This window comes from Oncorhynchus keta, chromosome 9 (assembly GCF_023373465.1).
Source record: "Oncorhynchus keta strain PuntledgeMale-10-30-2019 chromosome 9, Oket_V2, whole genome shotgun sequence".
Lineage (NCBI taxonomy): Eukaryota > Metazoa > Chordata > Actinopteri > Salmoniformes > Salmonidae > Oncorhynchus > Oncorhynchus keta.
In genome coordinates this window covers 11,647,375-11,664,184 of record NC_068429.1, presented here as the reverse complement: position 1 = coordinate 11,664,184, position 16,810 = coordinate 11,647,375, and the positions used below count along the sequence as shown (strand labels likewise).

At 43.5% G+C, this 16,810-nt stretch overlaps 1 protein-coding gene and 1 long non-coding RNA gene across 33 annotated transcripts in view; both read right to left on the bottom strand.

The window, feature by feature from the left end:
• psd3l (pleckstrin and Sec7 domain containing 3, like) overlaps positions 1-16,810 on the bottom strand; it is a 148,837-nt gene that overhangs the window by 34,503 nt on the left and 97,524 nt on the right. For all 32 annotated transcript variants that reach the window (XM_052525159.1, XM_052525198.1, XM_052525187.1 and 29 more), the window contains exon 10: positions 2,666-2,709. In XM_052525159.1, the coding sequence (XP_052381119.1) occupies positions 2,666-2,709 (44 nt within the window). The remainder of the gene's footprint in view (positions 1-2,665; positions 2,710-16,810) is intronic.
• LOC127931733 (uncharacterized) lies at positions 871-1,716 on the bottom strand. Its single transcript, XR_008142770.1, has 3 exons — positions 1,561-1,716; positions 1,235-1,398; positions 871-1,050 (listed from the first exon to the last, which is right to left on the bottom strand). It is a non-coding gene; the product is annotated as an uncharacterized LOC127931733 (long non-coding RNA).

Genomic DNA, 16,810 nt, shown 5'->3' with positions numbered 1-16,810 from the left:
TTCAACCAGTGCTACAATAACCATTTATGTACCAAGTGTAATCCATTTCATGTTAATGTATCCTTTGGGTCGGTCTATGCTACGTTTTCAATGACAAGTTAAACATCCCTTACTACTGTGGCATTTAAAATCTTCCGGCTCAGGCCCCTTAATGTCAAAAATGATCTTTCACCTCAAATAACATTGAAGGCTAATATTCTTGGAAAATGGAGATGACAAACTGCAAGAATGTAAACAAAACTGCAGACAGCCTTTGTTTGCTTGCAAAGAGCAGTACATAAGTTAATTGTCTCAACCCAGTTAGCCAAGATCATTAGCTAGCTAAGGTAGTTTACAGTAAGTAAGCAAACGCTACTACACTCTTTTCCTAGCTACCATAACGCAGTCATGTCAAACGGATATCCAAAAATGACAAGGTGTATTGAATTCTGTTTAAATTTAGCAATTGTGATACACCTTCCATGTATACTCGCTTTCAATCCGCTTGGTCAAAATTAATATTCTATTTTAGAAATATCTAGAATTAATTAAGACATTTGCTTTGAATCAGTCCATGTCTGGCTCTGAGTTAATACAGTGCAGTATTTGTCTGCAAACCTTCTTAGAGATTGATTAAAGCAGCAGGGTCACGGAGGTTTGAAACATTGTGTGAGAAGCGCGTATTTTAACTAAATGCTAACAACCCTGGTCCCAAACAGTGACGAAGGACTTTCAGATTACATTTACCTTAAGTCATTCAGCAGACGCTCTTATGAGAGGACTTACAAATCAGCATTCACATCACTGAACCTTTAGTGCATCTAAATCTTTTAAGGGGGACTTTATCCTAGGTATTCCTTAAAGATTTCACCACTGGCCTGTTGTAGCTCATTGAGAGGACTTTCAGATCACCACTGACCTGTTGTAACTCATGTTTCAGATCACCACTGACCTGTTGTAACTCATCGAGGACTTTCAGATCACCACTGACCTGTTGTAACTCATCGAGGACTTTCAGATCACCACTGACCTGTTGTAGCTCATTGAGAGGACTTTCAGATCACCACTGACCTGTTGTAACTCATCGAGGACTTTCAGATCACCACTGACCTGTTGTAACTCATTGACCACTGACCTGTTGTAACTCATTGGACTTTCAGATCACCACTGACCTGTTGTAGCTCATTGAGAGGACTTTCAGATCACCACTGAGCCTGTTGTAGCTCATTGAGAGGACTTTCAGATCACCACTGACCTGTTGTAGCTCATTGAGAGGACTTTCAGATCACCACTGACCTGTTGTAGCTCATTGAGAGGACTTTCAGATCACCACTGACCTGTTGTAGCTCATTGAGAGGACTTTCAGATCACCACTGACCTGTTGTAGCTCATTGAGAGGACTTTCAGATCACCACTGACCTGTTGTAACTCATTGAGGACTTTCAGATCACCACTGACCTGTTGTAGCTCATTGAGAGGACTTTCAGATCACCACTGACCTGTTGTAACTCATTGAGGACTTTCAGATCACCACTGACTGACCTGTTGTAACTCATTGAGGACTTTCAGATCACCACTGACCTGTTGTAGCTCATTGAGAGGACTTTCAGATCACCACTGACCTGTTGTAACTCATTGAGAGGACTTTCAGATCACCACTGGCCTGTTGTAGCTCATTGAGAGGACTTTCAGATCACCACTGACCTGTTGTAGCTCATTGAGAGGACTTTCAGATCACCACTGAGCTGTTGTAACTCATTGAGAGGACTTTCAGATCACCACTGAGCTGTTGTAACTCATTGAGAGGACTTACAGATCACCACTGACCTGTTGTAGCTCATTGAGAGGACTTTGTAGATTGCCAATGGCACAATAGGCCAGCTTCATTCCTTATTACTTTTATCAGGGAGACAGATTGTCATGTTTTTCTAATGCTAATTACGGTACACTGCTCAGCTGTCACCTGTCCTATAATTTAGCATGGGATGATATACAAACACATACATTTACATATTCACAGCTTTGTTTGAACATAATCCTACGGGCCCCTTTAGTCTTATGAAAATCATTTTTACAAAATGCTAAGAGTCATTTTAGATGAGTCCCAAATTATAAATTCAATGTCATCCAGTATAACTTGATGCACATTGTTGTAAACGTCTTAAATGTCTACAGACAATAAAAATAAAAACATGATTCCTTATCGACTGAACACTCCGTTGTCGGTAACTCGCTCCCTGGAGAATTCAATATACGCAACACATAATTGACACGGTATTTCTATGCATCGTTTAACTAGTTTATATTTTCAGTGGAGTACATTTGCACAATTCATCTGCCACCAACTAGATAATTGATTGTGGCGCCCATTGGTTCCAATTCATTTTCACGAGGCCTGCAACACAAATAATGTGTGACCAATGTAATTCATTTGGGCCATCTGAAACAGAGTTTATTAAATGGGATCATGTTGCTATGTTGCCCTTTTGAATGGTACACTGGGGCAGTGTAAATGCTGAGACGTCACCTCGTTCGTTCGAGTAGGTACAGTAGTAAGATGTGGAAGATGCCACATCTAGCTAGATCGAGCTATATAAACATTTTATTAATATACAGTGTCGACATGCTCTCCCTATATTGGCCCACGAATGCTTATGTTTAGAGTTCAAAATAGAATCTTACTTACATGGCCCATTCCAGCTTGTCGTTTTTGATTGAGTTGTGCAAGGCCTGTGAAGAAAATCAAATCTATTAGTATACATTATTTAAGGAAAAAAAATGTTTGAGCTTGTGCATGGTTCAAAACCATGTATCGACATCTTGACAGCTTCCATCACATCTAAAGCCTTTTGCGCACACACACACACACACACACACACACACACACACACACACACACACACACACACACAGCTAAATAAAGTGACCATATAGTGGTAGTCTACATGTTTACATGCACAACTAGCAGAGTGTTCATTCAGGGTGGCTGGTATTGATATCCAGTGCATTACAGAGAAGATCTATTGGCATTGACAGCTGAGGGACAGGTGACAACGTTATGTTAATCAGGGTATAAGAAAACAAAAGCACTGGACTCGCAGTGGGCCAACAACACGGCCGCTTGCTTCCGTCAGTAACAGAGCAGGAGAAGAGAAAAGGGAGGTATAAAGCATCCATCTCTTTGAAAAGCACCATGCCGCGCCCAATCGGTCAAATAATATTTAGTGGAAATACAAAAAGGAGCATTTAACCAGGAGGGAAATGTAGCCATTTGATCCCTGGCATGTCCCCTAAGACCACTAACACTGCAGACTCAACACTAACATGTCTAGACAGAGTCCCTGGTCTAACAAGTGGTTACTTACTGGAAAGCTCTGTCCTGACCCACAGTAATACAAAAAAAGACTATTGATTTAAACATATGTCGAGTTAAGGAGAAAAGCGCCAATGCACAAACCATGCAACTCAAAACCAGCTGCCTGGATACAGTCAAACTATTCCAGTCAGTTGTAAATGCCGTGCGAGAAAAAAAATGTGCCTTTGACTTCAGAATCAATAACGCTTGTTCTCAGTCTCATCCTAATTGAATCTCCCAAAACGTAATCTCCCAAACTGGATTTTACAATCAAGCAGTGCAATGCTTTTTACCTTCTGTTTGTCCTTCTCTAGTTTGTCCTTCTTATGTTTTTCAGATGCAAATTCGGTGGAGTGGGACGTTTTGAGTGACTTGGAGCGGTGCTGCGGGGCCCGACGCATCGACTCCTCCCTGCCATATTTGACCGAGCTACTGCCGGGCCGCCGATGGCTGCCTGTCCCCTGGACACTGTTTACTCCGATCATTTCCGAAAAATCAAAAAAAGGCAGCTCCCAAAACAGACACGAGACCAAGCAGTAGCAATAGAGACCTGGAGAAGCTCCTACACGCACAGCTGTCCCAGAGACCTGCGCTGTTCCAGCCCCTGTAGCGGGTAGCGGGGAGTAGAGTGTTTCACTGAAGCCGAGGCAACAAGAGAGAGAGACGGAGCAGGAATGATCATAGAACACGTCCACGCTCTCTCAAAGCACCAGCAGTGCTGCTTTCTCCAGCATCGCTCCACTAGTGCTCGGATTCAGAGCGACAGTTTCAGTGAGATTCTGGCGTCAGCATCTGTGTGTTACACACAGAGAGGAAGAGGGAGGGACAGAGGGAAGAAGAGGACAAAACCTCCCTTTACAAAACTAAGGCAAGTGTATATAGTTGAAATAAAATTTACCACAGGTCACCAAACCTGCCACGTTAAAACAACACTGAGCAGAAAGCTCTGGCTTTGTCACTGGCTTGTGGTAGACACCTGATGCCTAAATGGACTGATTAGCCCAATGAGCAAACAGCACTGTTTTCACACCACTTCTGATGAATTCAATGTGTAATTCGAGCAAAATTAATAATCCAGAACTATTACCGAATTCAAAGTGCGATTAAATGCAAATAAATGATTAATGCTTGGGATTACACAGCTGGTTCCAATTATTCCAACAAGCCAAGATGTAAATGAGGGGCAGGCTAAATAAATTCACACTATGAACCACAATGTCCTTCATGCCCAATATAGCACAGCCCCCCCTCCCCGCAACACAGTCACTCAAATGAACCGAAAACAATTCAGAGGGATGAGTATAAAACACAAACAAGACATACTGGAGTTTAAAACAGGTTTGATCAAATTGCCATTTCAGTGAGCTGTTAAGGTTTCCAAATGAGAATCTTAATGTTCTGGACAGTGAACATGTGTTCTTCTATGAATAAACATGACAGCTCTTAGACTTGCCACCAACTTAATCTTGCACAACTATGGACCCAAAAGCACTGATTTAACAAAATTCAGGAGGTGTAATGTAGTTGCATTGGCATTGGATTGAGTGTGTCGGTGAAAATGTCAAAAACATTTCATGTGGGACCATCTCACACCAGAGATAAATGACCATTTTGGGTATGTGCCATGTTCTGTGGAAATGTGTTGGACTAAAATAAAAATGCCAGTAAAATGTTCACCGCTGGGAATGGGCTCATTGGTTAGATAATTAACTCTTGGCCAATTCCGTAACTGGCTTCATGTGATCACTGAAGCAGTGGCCTGTCGTCATCAACATGGCTCCACGTGATCACTGAAGCAGTGGCCTGTCGTCATCAACATGGCTCCACGTGATCACTGAAGCAGTGGCCTGTCGTCATCAACATGGCTCCACGTGATCACTGAAGCAGTGGCCTGTCGTCATCAACATGGCTCCACGTGATCACTGAAGCAGTGGCCTGTCGTCATCAACATGGCTCCACGTGATCACTGAAGCAGTGGCCTGTCGTCATCAACATGGCTCCACGTGATCACTGAAGCAGTGGCCTGTCGTCATCAACATGTCTCCACGTGATCACTGAAGCAGTGGCCTGTCGTCATCAACATGGCTCCACGTGATCACTGAAGCAGTGGCCTGTCGTCATCAACATGGCTTCACGTGATCACTGAAGCAGTGGCCTGTCGTCATCAACATGGCTTCACGTGATCACTGAAGCAGTGGCCTGTCGTCATCAACATGGCTCCACGTGATCACTGAAGCAGTGGCCTGTCGTCATCAACATGGCTTCACGTGATCACTGAAGCAGTGGCCTGTCGTCATCAACATGGCTCCACGTGATCACTGAAGCAGTGGCCTGTCGTCATCAACATGTCTCCATGTGATCACTGAAGCAGTGGCCTGTCGTCATCAACATGGCTTCACGTGATCACTGAAGCAGTGGCCTGTCGTCATCAACATGTCTCCATGTGATCACTGAAGCAGTGGCCTGTCGTCATCAACATGGCTCCACGTGATCACTGAAGCAGTGGCCTGTCGTCATCAACATGTCTCCATGTGATCACTGAAGCAGTGGCCTGTCGTCATCAACATGGCTCCACGTGATCACTGAAGCAGTGGCCTGTCGTCATCAACATGTCTCCATGTGATCACTGAAGCAGTGGCCTGTCGTCATCAACATGGCTCCACGTGATCACTGAAGCAGTGGCCTGTCGTCATCAACATGGCTTCACGTGATCACTGAAGCAGTGGCCTGTCGTCATCAACATGGCTCCATGTGATCACTGAAGCAGTGGCCTGTCGTCATCAACATGGCTCCACGTGATCACTGAAGCAGTGGCCTGTCGTCATCAACATGGCTCCACGTGATCACTGAAGCAGTGGCCTGTCGTCATCAACATGTCTCCATGTGATCACTGAAGCAGTGGCCTGTCGTCATCAACATGGCTCCACGTGATCACTGAAGCAGTGGCCTGTCGTCATCAACATGTCTCCATGTGATCACTGAAGCAGTGGCCTGTCGTCATCAACATGGCTTCACGTGATCACTGAAGCAGTGGCCTGTCGTCATCAACATGTCTCCATGTGATCACTGAAGCAGTGGCCTGTCGTCATCAACATGGCTCCACGTGATCACTGAAGCAGTGGCCTGTCGTCATCAACATGTCTCCATGTGATCACTGAAGCAGTGGCCTGTCGTCATCAACATGTCTCCATGTGATCACTGAAGCAGTGGCCTGTCGTCATCAACATGGCTCCACGTGATCACTGAAGCAGTGGCCTGTCGTCATCAACATGTCTCCATGTGATCACTGAAGCAGTGGCCTGTCGTCATCAACATGGCTCCACGTGATCACTGAAGCAGTGGCCTGTCGTCATCAACATGGCTCCACGTGATCACTGAAGCAGTGGCCTGTCGTCATCAACATGGCTCCATGTGATCACTGAAGCAGTGGCCTGTCGTCATCAACATGGCTCCACGTGATCACTGAAGCAGTGGCCTGATGTAATCATCTTGGCCATCTGTTACTTGACAGTATGCAGGGGAGAATGTTGCTGAACCATGTCTCCTGGCGTCTCCTGGCGTCTCCTGCAGCACTTAGGCTGCTCCCATTTCTCCCCAGTGCTGCTCAGCCTCTTTCCCACTGTGTTGTACTTTGTGTTTTCTTAGAGATCTGTATATGAGGAGATGCTCATGTCTCCACCCTAACAATGGGAGTCTAAGACGGGAAGCAGAGATTATGTTGAGAGTGAAACCTCTCGCTTCACCTCTCCTCTCTGGTTTTATCAAACTGGGATTGTCAAAATGTGGTACAATCTAGGGGCTGCATTACATTTCAGAAATCATAAAAAATGTAATTGAAACCTGCGTAATTCACGTGTTTGGCTTCATTAACGTGACCAGGAAAATGCAACTGTAGTTTTCATTCACAGAAAATACATTAGTTCAAAAACCTTCGGCAGAGTACAACAGAAGTGCAACACTATGTGGTTAGCAGCCACACACATAAATTAGCTTACAATGAAAAAGCTATGTCTTTTTTTTGCAAAAACAATGCATGGGCATCATACCTTCTAATGTTAATTATAGAAAAAACATGTAACCAGCTACATCTCCTACTGTTTTGGCTGAAGTCAATCTTGCATTTTACCAGAAAAAAATTACACAGAAAATTTCTGGAGAGAAGTAGCTAAACATTCAGTGCGCTGTCTGCTGAAAGAATGGTTGTTCAGACATGAAATTCCCACATTCATAAATACGAGAGGAAAGATCTCTCATCCGAGTGTAGATGTGCAACTGAACCCCAAAATTAGTCCGAAGCCGAGCAGAAATGAAAATGAATTCATTTGAGATCTGCGTTTACAAAACGCAGCAAGATATGAGATTGTAGCCGTTCTCTGGCCATATGACCAGGCAGGCTGTCAGTATGACCAACTGTTGAGTCTTCCATATGTACCGCCTCACTTCCATAACATACCAAGACCACACATATATATCCACCAGAGAAAGAGTGGGTGTGACAGGCCAACAAGGCTAAATGAATTACCCTACAACATTGGGACACAGCAAATTAGTCTCATGAGACTGTAAAACACAAAAGGATAGTCAGAGTAGCTATTATTAAGTCAACACTGTTTCCAACTGATATAACTACACTACTCATTAGTTTAAAATGGCCTTTAAAAGGGGAAGTTCATTCAAAAAAAGTTACATTTTGATTTTCTTTTTCATCCAATATTTCTTCCGTTCATGTACTAACCAAGATCCTTCAGTGGAAATCTACAGCAGATCATTAAAGCTGGTAATGTCACCGGCTCATAGCCACACACCCCTCATAGCCACACACCCCTCATAGCCACACACCCCTCATAGCCACACACCCCTCATAGCCACACACCCCTCATAGCCACACACCCCTCATAGCCACACCCCCCAGCATCATTCAGGCATGCTTTTACTTTGACAATTACCATGCCGTTTTAATAGTTTTGTTAAGTAATGATTCCATCAAATCAAAAGGTTTAATGACTAGATGAGGACAGAGCATAATAGTGGATAATGCTGTATGAGATGTAACCGGAGATAAGTGGAAAGAGGTTGAGAAATGGCAACGACCTCTAATCAATACATTTTCCTAATGGGTGTTTTGTATTGTTTATCTTTTTCAATTAACTGTTTGAGACTTGCCATAACAATTGACATTTGTGTTAACGCGTTTTGAAACAGGAATACAGCAGCAAAACAGACTGTTTACAGGGCTTCCATCTATTCAGCCAGAGTGTGTGCATTTGGCTCGCGGCCCAGTGTTTGGAAAGGCACACCTTCAGTTGTTTTTCTTGGAGCGCATTGCTCACGCTACTCTGATGCCCCGCCAGCTACATGTGGGAGGCTTTCTGTTGTGTTGTGAAGGGGGTTTTGTGATGCTTTCTGTTGTGTTGTGAAGGGGGTTTTGTGATGCTTTCTGTTGTGTTGTGAAAGGGGTTTTGTGAGGCATTCTGTTGTGTTGTGAAGGGGGTTTTGTGATGCTTTCTGTTGTGTTGTGAAGGGGGTTTTGTGATGCTTTCTGTTGTGTTGTGAAAGGGGTTTTGTGAGGCATTCTGTTGTGTTGTGAAGGGGGTTTTGTGATGCTTTCTGTTGTGTTGTGAAGGGGGTTTTGTGATGCTTTCTGTTGTGTTGTCAAGGGGGGTTTGTGAGGCTTTCTGTTGTGTTGTCAAGGGGGTTTGTGAGGCATTCTGTTGTGTTGTGAGGGGGGTTTGTGAGGCTTTCTGTTGTGTTGTCAAGGGGGGTTTGTGAGGCATTCTGTTGTGTTGTGAGGGGGTTTGTGAGGCTTTCTGTTGTGTTGTGAAGGTTTTTTTGTGGGGCTTTCTGTTGTGAAGGGGGTTTGTGAGGTGTTGTGAAAGGGGTCTTTCTGTTGTGGAGGGAGTTTTGTGGGGCTTTCTGTTGTGAAGCGGGTTCTGTGAGGCTGAGCATATGGAGCTCATTGTCTTGACGTTAATACAGTTGATGAACTATGAATAAATGATGACTATAACCGTACAAAGGATTTTTCTGCACTTTCCTACTCATCTCAGTGTCACCTCTCCCATTTCATAGCTCGCCATTGTGGTGTCTGAGGTTAAAGTAATAAAGCAAGCGGAGATGATTGATAAGGACCAGCTTTATAAGGATGATTTGCAGCACTGCTCCCGACTATTATAACCCTCGGTGGCGATACAGTTTATTACCCGTAATAAATACTGTACGGCAGAAAATATGCAAATGGTTGCAGAAAACTACCCGAGCATGTTTTTCACTATCCCTAAATGGAATTCACTTTTTTTCAGATAACATTTCAATTTAAAAATCACAGCATGAGAACTACTTAAATCAACAGCGTCAACCACCAGCATGCTCTGCTGGGCCCCGATTTAAGCTTCAGTGTTTGGGGTTATAGTCCCATTATGTGACTTGATCATGTTACCCTTCTATCAGTAATCACATCTTCAACAGACTGGACTCATTCATTCACTGTGGATCTGGGTGGCTTACATGCCAACAAGCTGTTCAGCATTAGCAATTTAATCAGATAAGATAAAGCGATCTGTTTATTATACAAGTGACTACTAAATTGCTTTACAGTGTCACTGTTAAAATTGGACATGCAAGTACTGTAGGTTTAGAGTAAATTAGCAGAAGACGTTTTCTACTGTACATGGACGTCAACAGGAAGTCATTTTGTTATTCTGTAAAATTGTCCTAACACTATCGTTCCCATTTTCTGAAATAAATGGATAAAATAAACCTATGACAAACTATATACACCAGTCAGCATTCCGCAAGATGTATGAAAAGATGTCAATGTCCTACAAATCTCTGAAAAACCATGCTGCTATGAATAGCATTTACTGGGAGATGTGTAAATGATTGCGTAGGCTGAGAATGGATCAGAAAGGAGAGTACAGCCACAGCGCGCTCTCTCTCCGTGTCTCTCTCTCCGTGTCTCTCTCTCCGTGTCTCTCTCTCTCCGTGTCTCTCTCTCTCCGTGTCTCTCTCTCTCCGTGTCTCTCTCTCTCCGTGTCTCTCTCTCTCCGTGTCTCTCTCTCTCCGTGTCTCTCTCTCTCCGTGTCTCTCTCTCTCCGTGTCTCTCTCTCTCCGTGTCTCTCTCTCTCCGTGTCTCTCTCTCTCCGTGTCTCTCTCTCTCCGTGTCTCTCTCTCCGTGTCTCTCTCTCCGTGTCTCTCTCTCCGTGTCTCTCTCTCCGTGTCTCTCTCTCTCCGTGTCTCTCTCTCTCCGTGTCTCTCTCTCTCCGTGTCTCTCTCTCCGTGTCTCTCTCTCTCCGTGTCTCTCTCTCCGTGTCTCGTGTCTCTGTCTCTCTCCGTGTCTCTCTCTCTCCGTGTCTCTCTCTCTCCGTGTCTCTCTCTCCGTGTCTCTCTCTCTCCGTGTCTCTCTCTCTCCGTGTCTCTCTCTCCGTGTCTCTCTCTCCGTGTCTCTCTCTCCGTGTCTCTCTCTCTCCGTGTCTCTCTCTCTCCGTGTCTCTCTCTCTCCGTGTCTCTCTCTCTCCGTGTCTCTCTCTCTCCGTGTCTCTCTCTCCCGTGTCTCTCTCTCTCCGTGTCTCTCTCTCTCCGTGTCTCTCTCTCTCCGTGTCTCTCTCTCTCCGTGTCTCTCTCTCTCCGTGTCTCTCTCTCTCCGTGTCTCTCTCTCTCCGTGTCTCTCTCTCCGTGTCTCTCTCTCCGTGTCTCTCTCTCCGTGTTCTGGGTAATATGACCCATGTGGAGATAACGACAATGTTAAAAACAGAGGCTTCCTTTGCTTCTACAGAAGCTGAGCATTACTAGTAATGCTTCAATGACACGTGGGGAGAAAACAAAAGTATTCCATAATCGTTTTATTGTACAGTAAATTCAATAAATTCAGTAATAACCATTAATTCAAGGCATTTTCAACTTCTCAGGAAAGTGCACAGTCATGAGTCACTGACTGGGTCTCGTCTTAGCAGGAGGACGGAGATAGAGTTCTGCCCTAAAGGAGGAGCAGCGTCTCTGGTGCGGCTTGCGCAGTTGATCTAAGTCGTTTTGACACAGATTAAGATCTGAGAGCCAAGTCGAACCCAAAATTGGAGCTTGTCACAGGAGCACTGCCAGTGAGCGATATCAACTATGGTCCCAGTTTGTCAGTTTAACTCGATAATCAGTATTTCAGTAGTGGTTCACTGGCCACCACAGTCCATTTGATTATTTTACAGCTAAATAATGTTTGCATTCTAAAAACAAATTAAAAATAGCCTACATAAACCCAAAACAGTATTATAATTGCAATTAAGCCAAACTCAACCCAAGACCAGAAATGTAGTGTCCAAGAATGACATTCCAAAACAACTTAGATTAAAACAAATGAAGTAAATATCTAGCAGAACACAGAGGAACCATGTTATGCGGGAGCAGTAAGCTAACAATCTAAACTGGGTTTGTGGATTTAAATCTCAGCGCTTTTCACAGACCTAAAGACGATTGAGAGTGTGATGGCTTGTTCAATCTTTTCATCCTGAGATCATGTCAACGACAGCCACGCCCCAGTCATTAAACCTGCATGCACTTCATCTAAAAAGGAGTCACAGGGGGATGCCTATCTACGTTGCTGTAAAAGTAGATAGATGTCGAAAGTGATCCTCACACGATTCTTGGGAGAGCTACTGTGTCAGGAGATATTAGATAGGTGGCTCTGCCCTCAACACTATAGTAATGTTTATGATCCGATGTGCCATCAATGGCCATGTCGCTACAGCTTCCTTCAATGCAATAAAGACAACATTTCAACTAAGTGTAGGTCAAAACCATTGTATACAGCTATTATAACTGCATACAAAGTTTGAAATGCTACAGTAACAATAGATGATTATCAGGGCCGTAGTCAGGGTGAATTTTAGTGAGGTCCAGACAGGGGGGTTAAAAACAATTTCATACGTAGCAGAGAAAGTATTGATGATTAAAATGGTTTACAGAACCATTTAATTTTCAGTTTTACAGCAAATATTCTGCAATTCTACACATTTTGCCATTGGGTGGGAAGACATTTGCGCAGATTTAAATGCATATTTCCCCATGACAAGGGGCGGCAGGGTAGCCTAGTGATTAGAGCGTTGGACTAGTAACCGAAAGGTTGCAAGTTCAAATCCCCGAGCTGACAAGGTACAAATCTGTCGTTCTGCCCCTGAACAGGCAGTTAACCCACTTTTACTAGGCCGTCATTGAAAATAAGAATTTGTTCTTAACAGACTTGCCTAGTTAAAATAAAGATTTAAAAAAATATGATACGCTATTTATACAAAAAGTATGTGGATTCACCTCTTTCAGCCACTCCGGTTCCTGACAGGTGTATAAAAATTGCACACAGCCATGCAATCGCCATAAACAAATATTGTCAGTAGTATAGCCTTCCTGAAGAGCTGTGACTTTCAACTTGACACCGTCAAAGGATCCCACCTTTCAACAAATCAGCTCGTCAAATGTTTGCTCTGCTAGAGATGCCCCAGGTCAACTGTAAGTGCTGTTACTTTCCCTGGAACAACGTCAGCACATTAAATGTTCATCAGAAGCTTCATAAAATGGGTTTCCATGGCCGAGCAGCCGCACACAAGCCGAAGAACACCATGCGTAACGCCAAGCGTCGGCTGGAGTGGGGTAAAGCTTGCCACTATTAGGTTCTGAAGCAATGGGAACGCGTTCTCTGGAGTGATGAGTCACGCTTCACCATTTAGCGGTCCGCCGGATGAAATTGGGTTTGACAGATACCAGGAGAAGGCTGCCTTCCCCAAAGCATAGTGCCAACTGTAAAGTTTGGTTTTTCATGGTTCGGGCTAGGCCCCTTAGTTCCAGCGAAGGGAAATCTGAACACTACAGCATACAATGACATTCTAGACAATTCTGTGCTTCCAACTTTGTGGCAACAGTTTGGGGAAGGCCCTTTACTGTTTCAGCATGACAATGCCCGCGTACACAAAGCAAGATCCATACAGAAATGTTTGTTGAGATCTGTGTGGAAGAACTTGACTGGCCTACACAGAGCACTGACCGCAACCCCATCGAACATCTTTGGGATGAACTGGAATGCTGACTGTGAGCCGGGCTTAAAATCAGTGCCCGACCTCACTAATGCTTGTGGTTGAATGGAAGCAAGGTCTTTTATTGTCCTCAGCACAGGGGGCACCTGTGTAATGATCATGCTATTTAAATCAGCTTCTTGATATGTCACACCTGCCAAGTTAATGGATTACCTTGACAAAAGGATAAAATGCTCACTAACAGTGGATGGATTACCTTGACAAAAGGATAAAATGCTCACTAACAGGGATGAACTAAATTTGAGAGAAATCAGCTTTCGTGTATATATAATGGAACATTTCTGGGATCTTTTATTTCAGCTCATGAAACATGGGACCAACACTTTACATGTTGCGTTTATATTTTTGTTCCGTGTATAAACCCTGGAATTGTACTCGTTTAAGGTGCTGATGATCCCAATCTGTCATCGCAGCTTTTGTGGATGTCGATGAGTGTCTGATTACATAAAGGGACATTTGAGCGGCTCCTCTGTTCTGAAGGTCAGCATCTGAACATTGGTAAGCATGTAAGCTTAGTGATGCGCTCCTGTGAAAACATTGTCCAGGGTCATAAAACGTTGGCCCAAAAACCTGCCCCTCTAATCCCCCCTGATATTTGATCTCATTGTGTGCTCAGGGCCACAACAAAACCTTTTTAGAAAGGGTTGGCCAGTATCCAGATTTTTATACCGTTCCTGTACCATACCGGGGTATATGGTATTACCGGCAGTGCACACAAGGGGCCCCATTTTCTTTCCAAAAACATGTCATTTTATTTTTCAAGGCACAAAACAAATTTAGGCAGCAGGGATCTTGATCCAGGTGGGGATTGATTATCTCTGCTGGAACCAACAAGCTTGATCTTTCCATCAAGCCGCTTAGATAGCTAGTTAGCAAACCAAATGCATAGCTGGAGCCCCGAGCTGGATATCACTTATTTGATACAGCTTAGATAGTTAACTAGTTATAAGAAGTGGCGTAGCACCATCTCAGCACCCAATAACAAGACAATGATGACCAACGCTGTGGTCACATCCACTAGACAGGGTTTATTAAGGCACTGGAGTGACCGACCAAGGCAAAATTCAATAACATCCTGTGCTGTCAGCAGGACCTATCTGGACTCCCTGCTAATGCAGAGGATATAGGGCTTCACATAGAGGAGTCGGACATCATAATACCCTACCTTTCTAGAGCAAACACACATTCACAACAGCAGGCCATGGACTGGTGTGTGCCATCTAGTTATTACAGAGGAAATCTAGGGATCTACAGAATGAATCTAAGGCCCCAATTTCATAAATCACAGATAGAGAAAAATCAGCACCGAGGGTTCACAGATGTGGTTTCCCTCAATATCCAATATTTGCGAGAGGAGCAGATTGCGGGATGTATCGGTTTAAAACATGGTTAACACCTCCAATAGAGTAAACACATTCCTTCATCTGTGTTGGATTGAACAGGGGGCCATATGTTCTGCTTGTTCTTAAAAGTAAGAGAAGAAGCCAGGTTAAATATTAGGATGTAGGCTAACTCATAAATGCCTATTCTGGTTGATGTGATATTGAAATGCTAAGAGTAAATCCAGATAATTAGAAAACTTGCCACTTTGCACTTCAGTTGTTTTCACCCAGCCATGACAAAATGTACCTCACCTCATCAAGGGTTCTCAGCTCACACATGGTAGTGCTTAGTAACCATCAAAAGGAAAAGGCACTGATAAAAATGAAGAAATAAGCCCCGTTATAAGCATTCAAACTGTATAGTGCAATATTGAACAACTTGTTTTTTAAATGTATTACTAGATTTTGAACAGCAGTTGACTCGGGGCTCTCTGTTCAATACAAATGAGTTAACCATTAAGCATTCTTTCTAAATGACATGTCTGGATTTAGATCATCTACTAAACCATTTTTTACAGTGTGAATAAAAGAATACCAGTAAAACAGAGAAGGCGTTGAACAAATCTAAACAAAAGCCCTATTCACACAGGACTAGTTCTAGTACATTATAGAAGGTTGGCTATGTATTTATTACCCCAGCATGCCTGTTTCCAGTGGTCGAGTCGGACCGGATTAGTTTACCAAACAGCCCCCTGTAATTCAATAGATTTTTCTCATTGAAAATGGACCGGTATGACAGTAGCCTGGAGGCTGTTCTAGGTGTGAAGATATTTCAACTTTGCTAGGGATAGCCTATTACTGGCTTTCAGTTCGGAAAACTCAACAAGAATCAATATCAACCATGAACTGTATGCAGATCATTTCATTAAACTGACGTTTTTGGTGATGTATCAATTCCACAGGATACGTTTTATCAGAGGACCTTTCCTGAGAAACAGCAGGTTATTAGTGCTGAGATAATAACCTTCCTGTCAAATCAAAAGTACGGACATGGCAGATTAGGACATGATTAAAAAGACAAAATGCGGTGATTTGTGCTCATCCCGTCCGAATAAGGCGGTCGACTATGTAACGGATGGATGTGCTGCAGACAATCCTGGCTTACAAGGTCATTATAACCTTGGGACGAACTGAAGGAATGACATCACTGAGTCTCAGATCAACATTCAACTTTTACAGCATGTTAGTGATGAATCATAACTATGAAAAAGTCCATGAAATGATCAGTTTCATATTCAAGGCAACTAGCCAGGTATGAAGGATTTTCACTTCTAACCCAGCTACTGACGAAAGTCATTACATGAACAACCAAGCAAATTGCATTGACGAGCCATACCTCACAAGTACCCGGAGGAAAATTAGACTTCGTAACAGGAGTACATCTAGGCTATAAGAGGGATACGCGATACAGCTACATAGACGCTGTTTAATATTACAAGAGACAGCTCCCATATTTCCATGTGTATCCTCTTGTTTGACGATCACATGGAGCCTTTGGCCAAAAAGCGAAGGCAGATTGAAGGTTAACTCACGACCAAACAGCACGTCATGCTTTCTAATACAAGCCATTGGTGTCAGCTTATTCCTGGACCAGAGAAGACTGCAGAACTACTGTTCCAATGACTTTCAGGCGGTGACAGAGGACACGTCAACAGTGTGTGGACCAAATTGCATTTGGATATTTAGAGATCGATTCTCACAGACACTGCTACTGGGAATCTAATATTACGCTATATAACGCTTAACATTGAAAACAGTCCAGAACACCATTCAATAGTTTTTGCATCTGGCCAACCTGCTCTACCTGTCTGAGAGTGCAGTATACATTGTATTTTCACACAACAGTGTACTAATCTAGGGAGAAAGTATGTATGTAACACTCCAGGAATCAACTCCATCTAGTGAGAACAAATTCAGGGATATTATGGACACTTCCATCCAGTACTAAGCATTTCCAAAGTGGTAGAGCTCCCTTAGGCAAAACAACCATAAACGAAAATACACTCAACCCTGACCCATTTGCT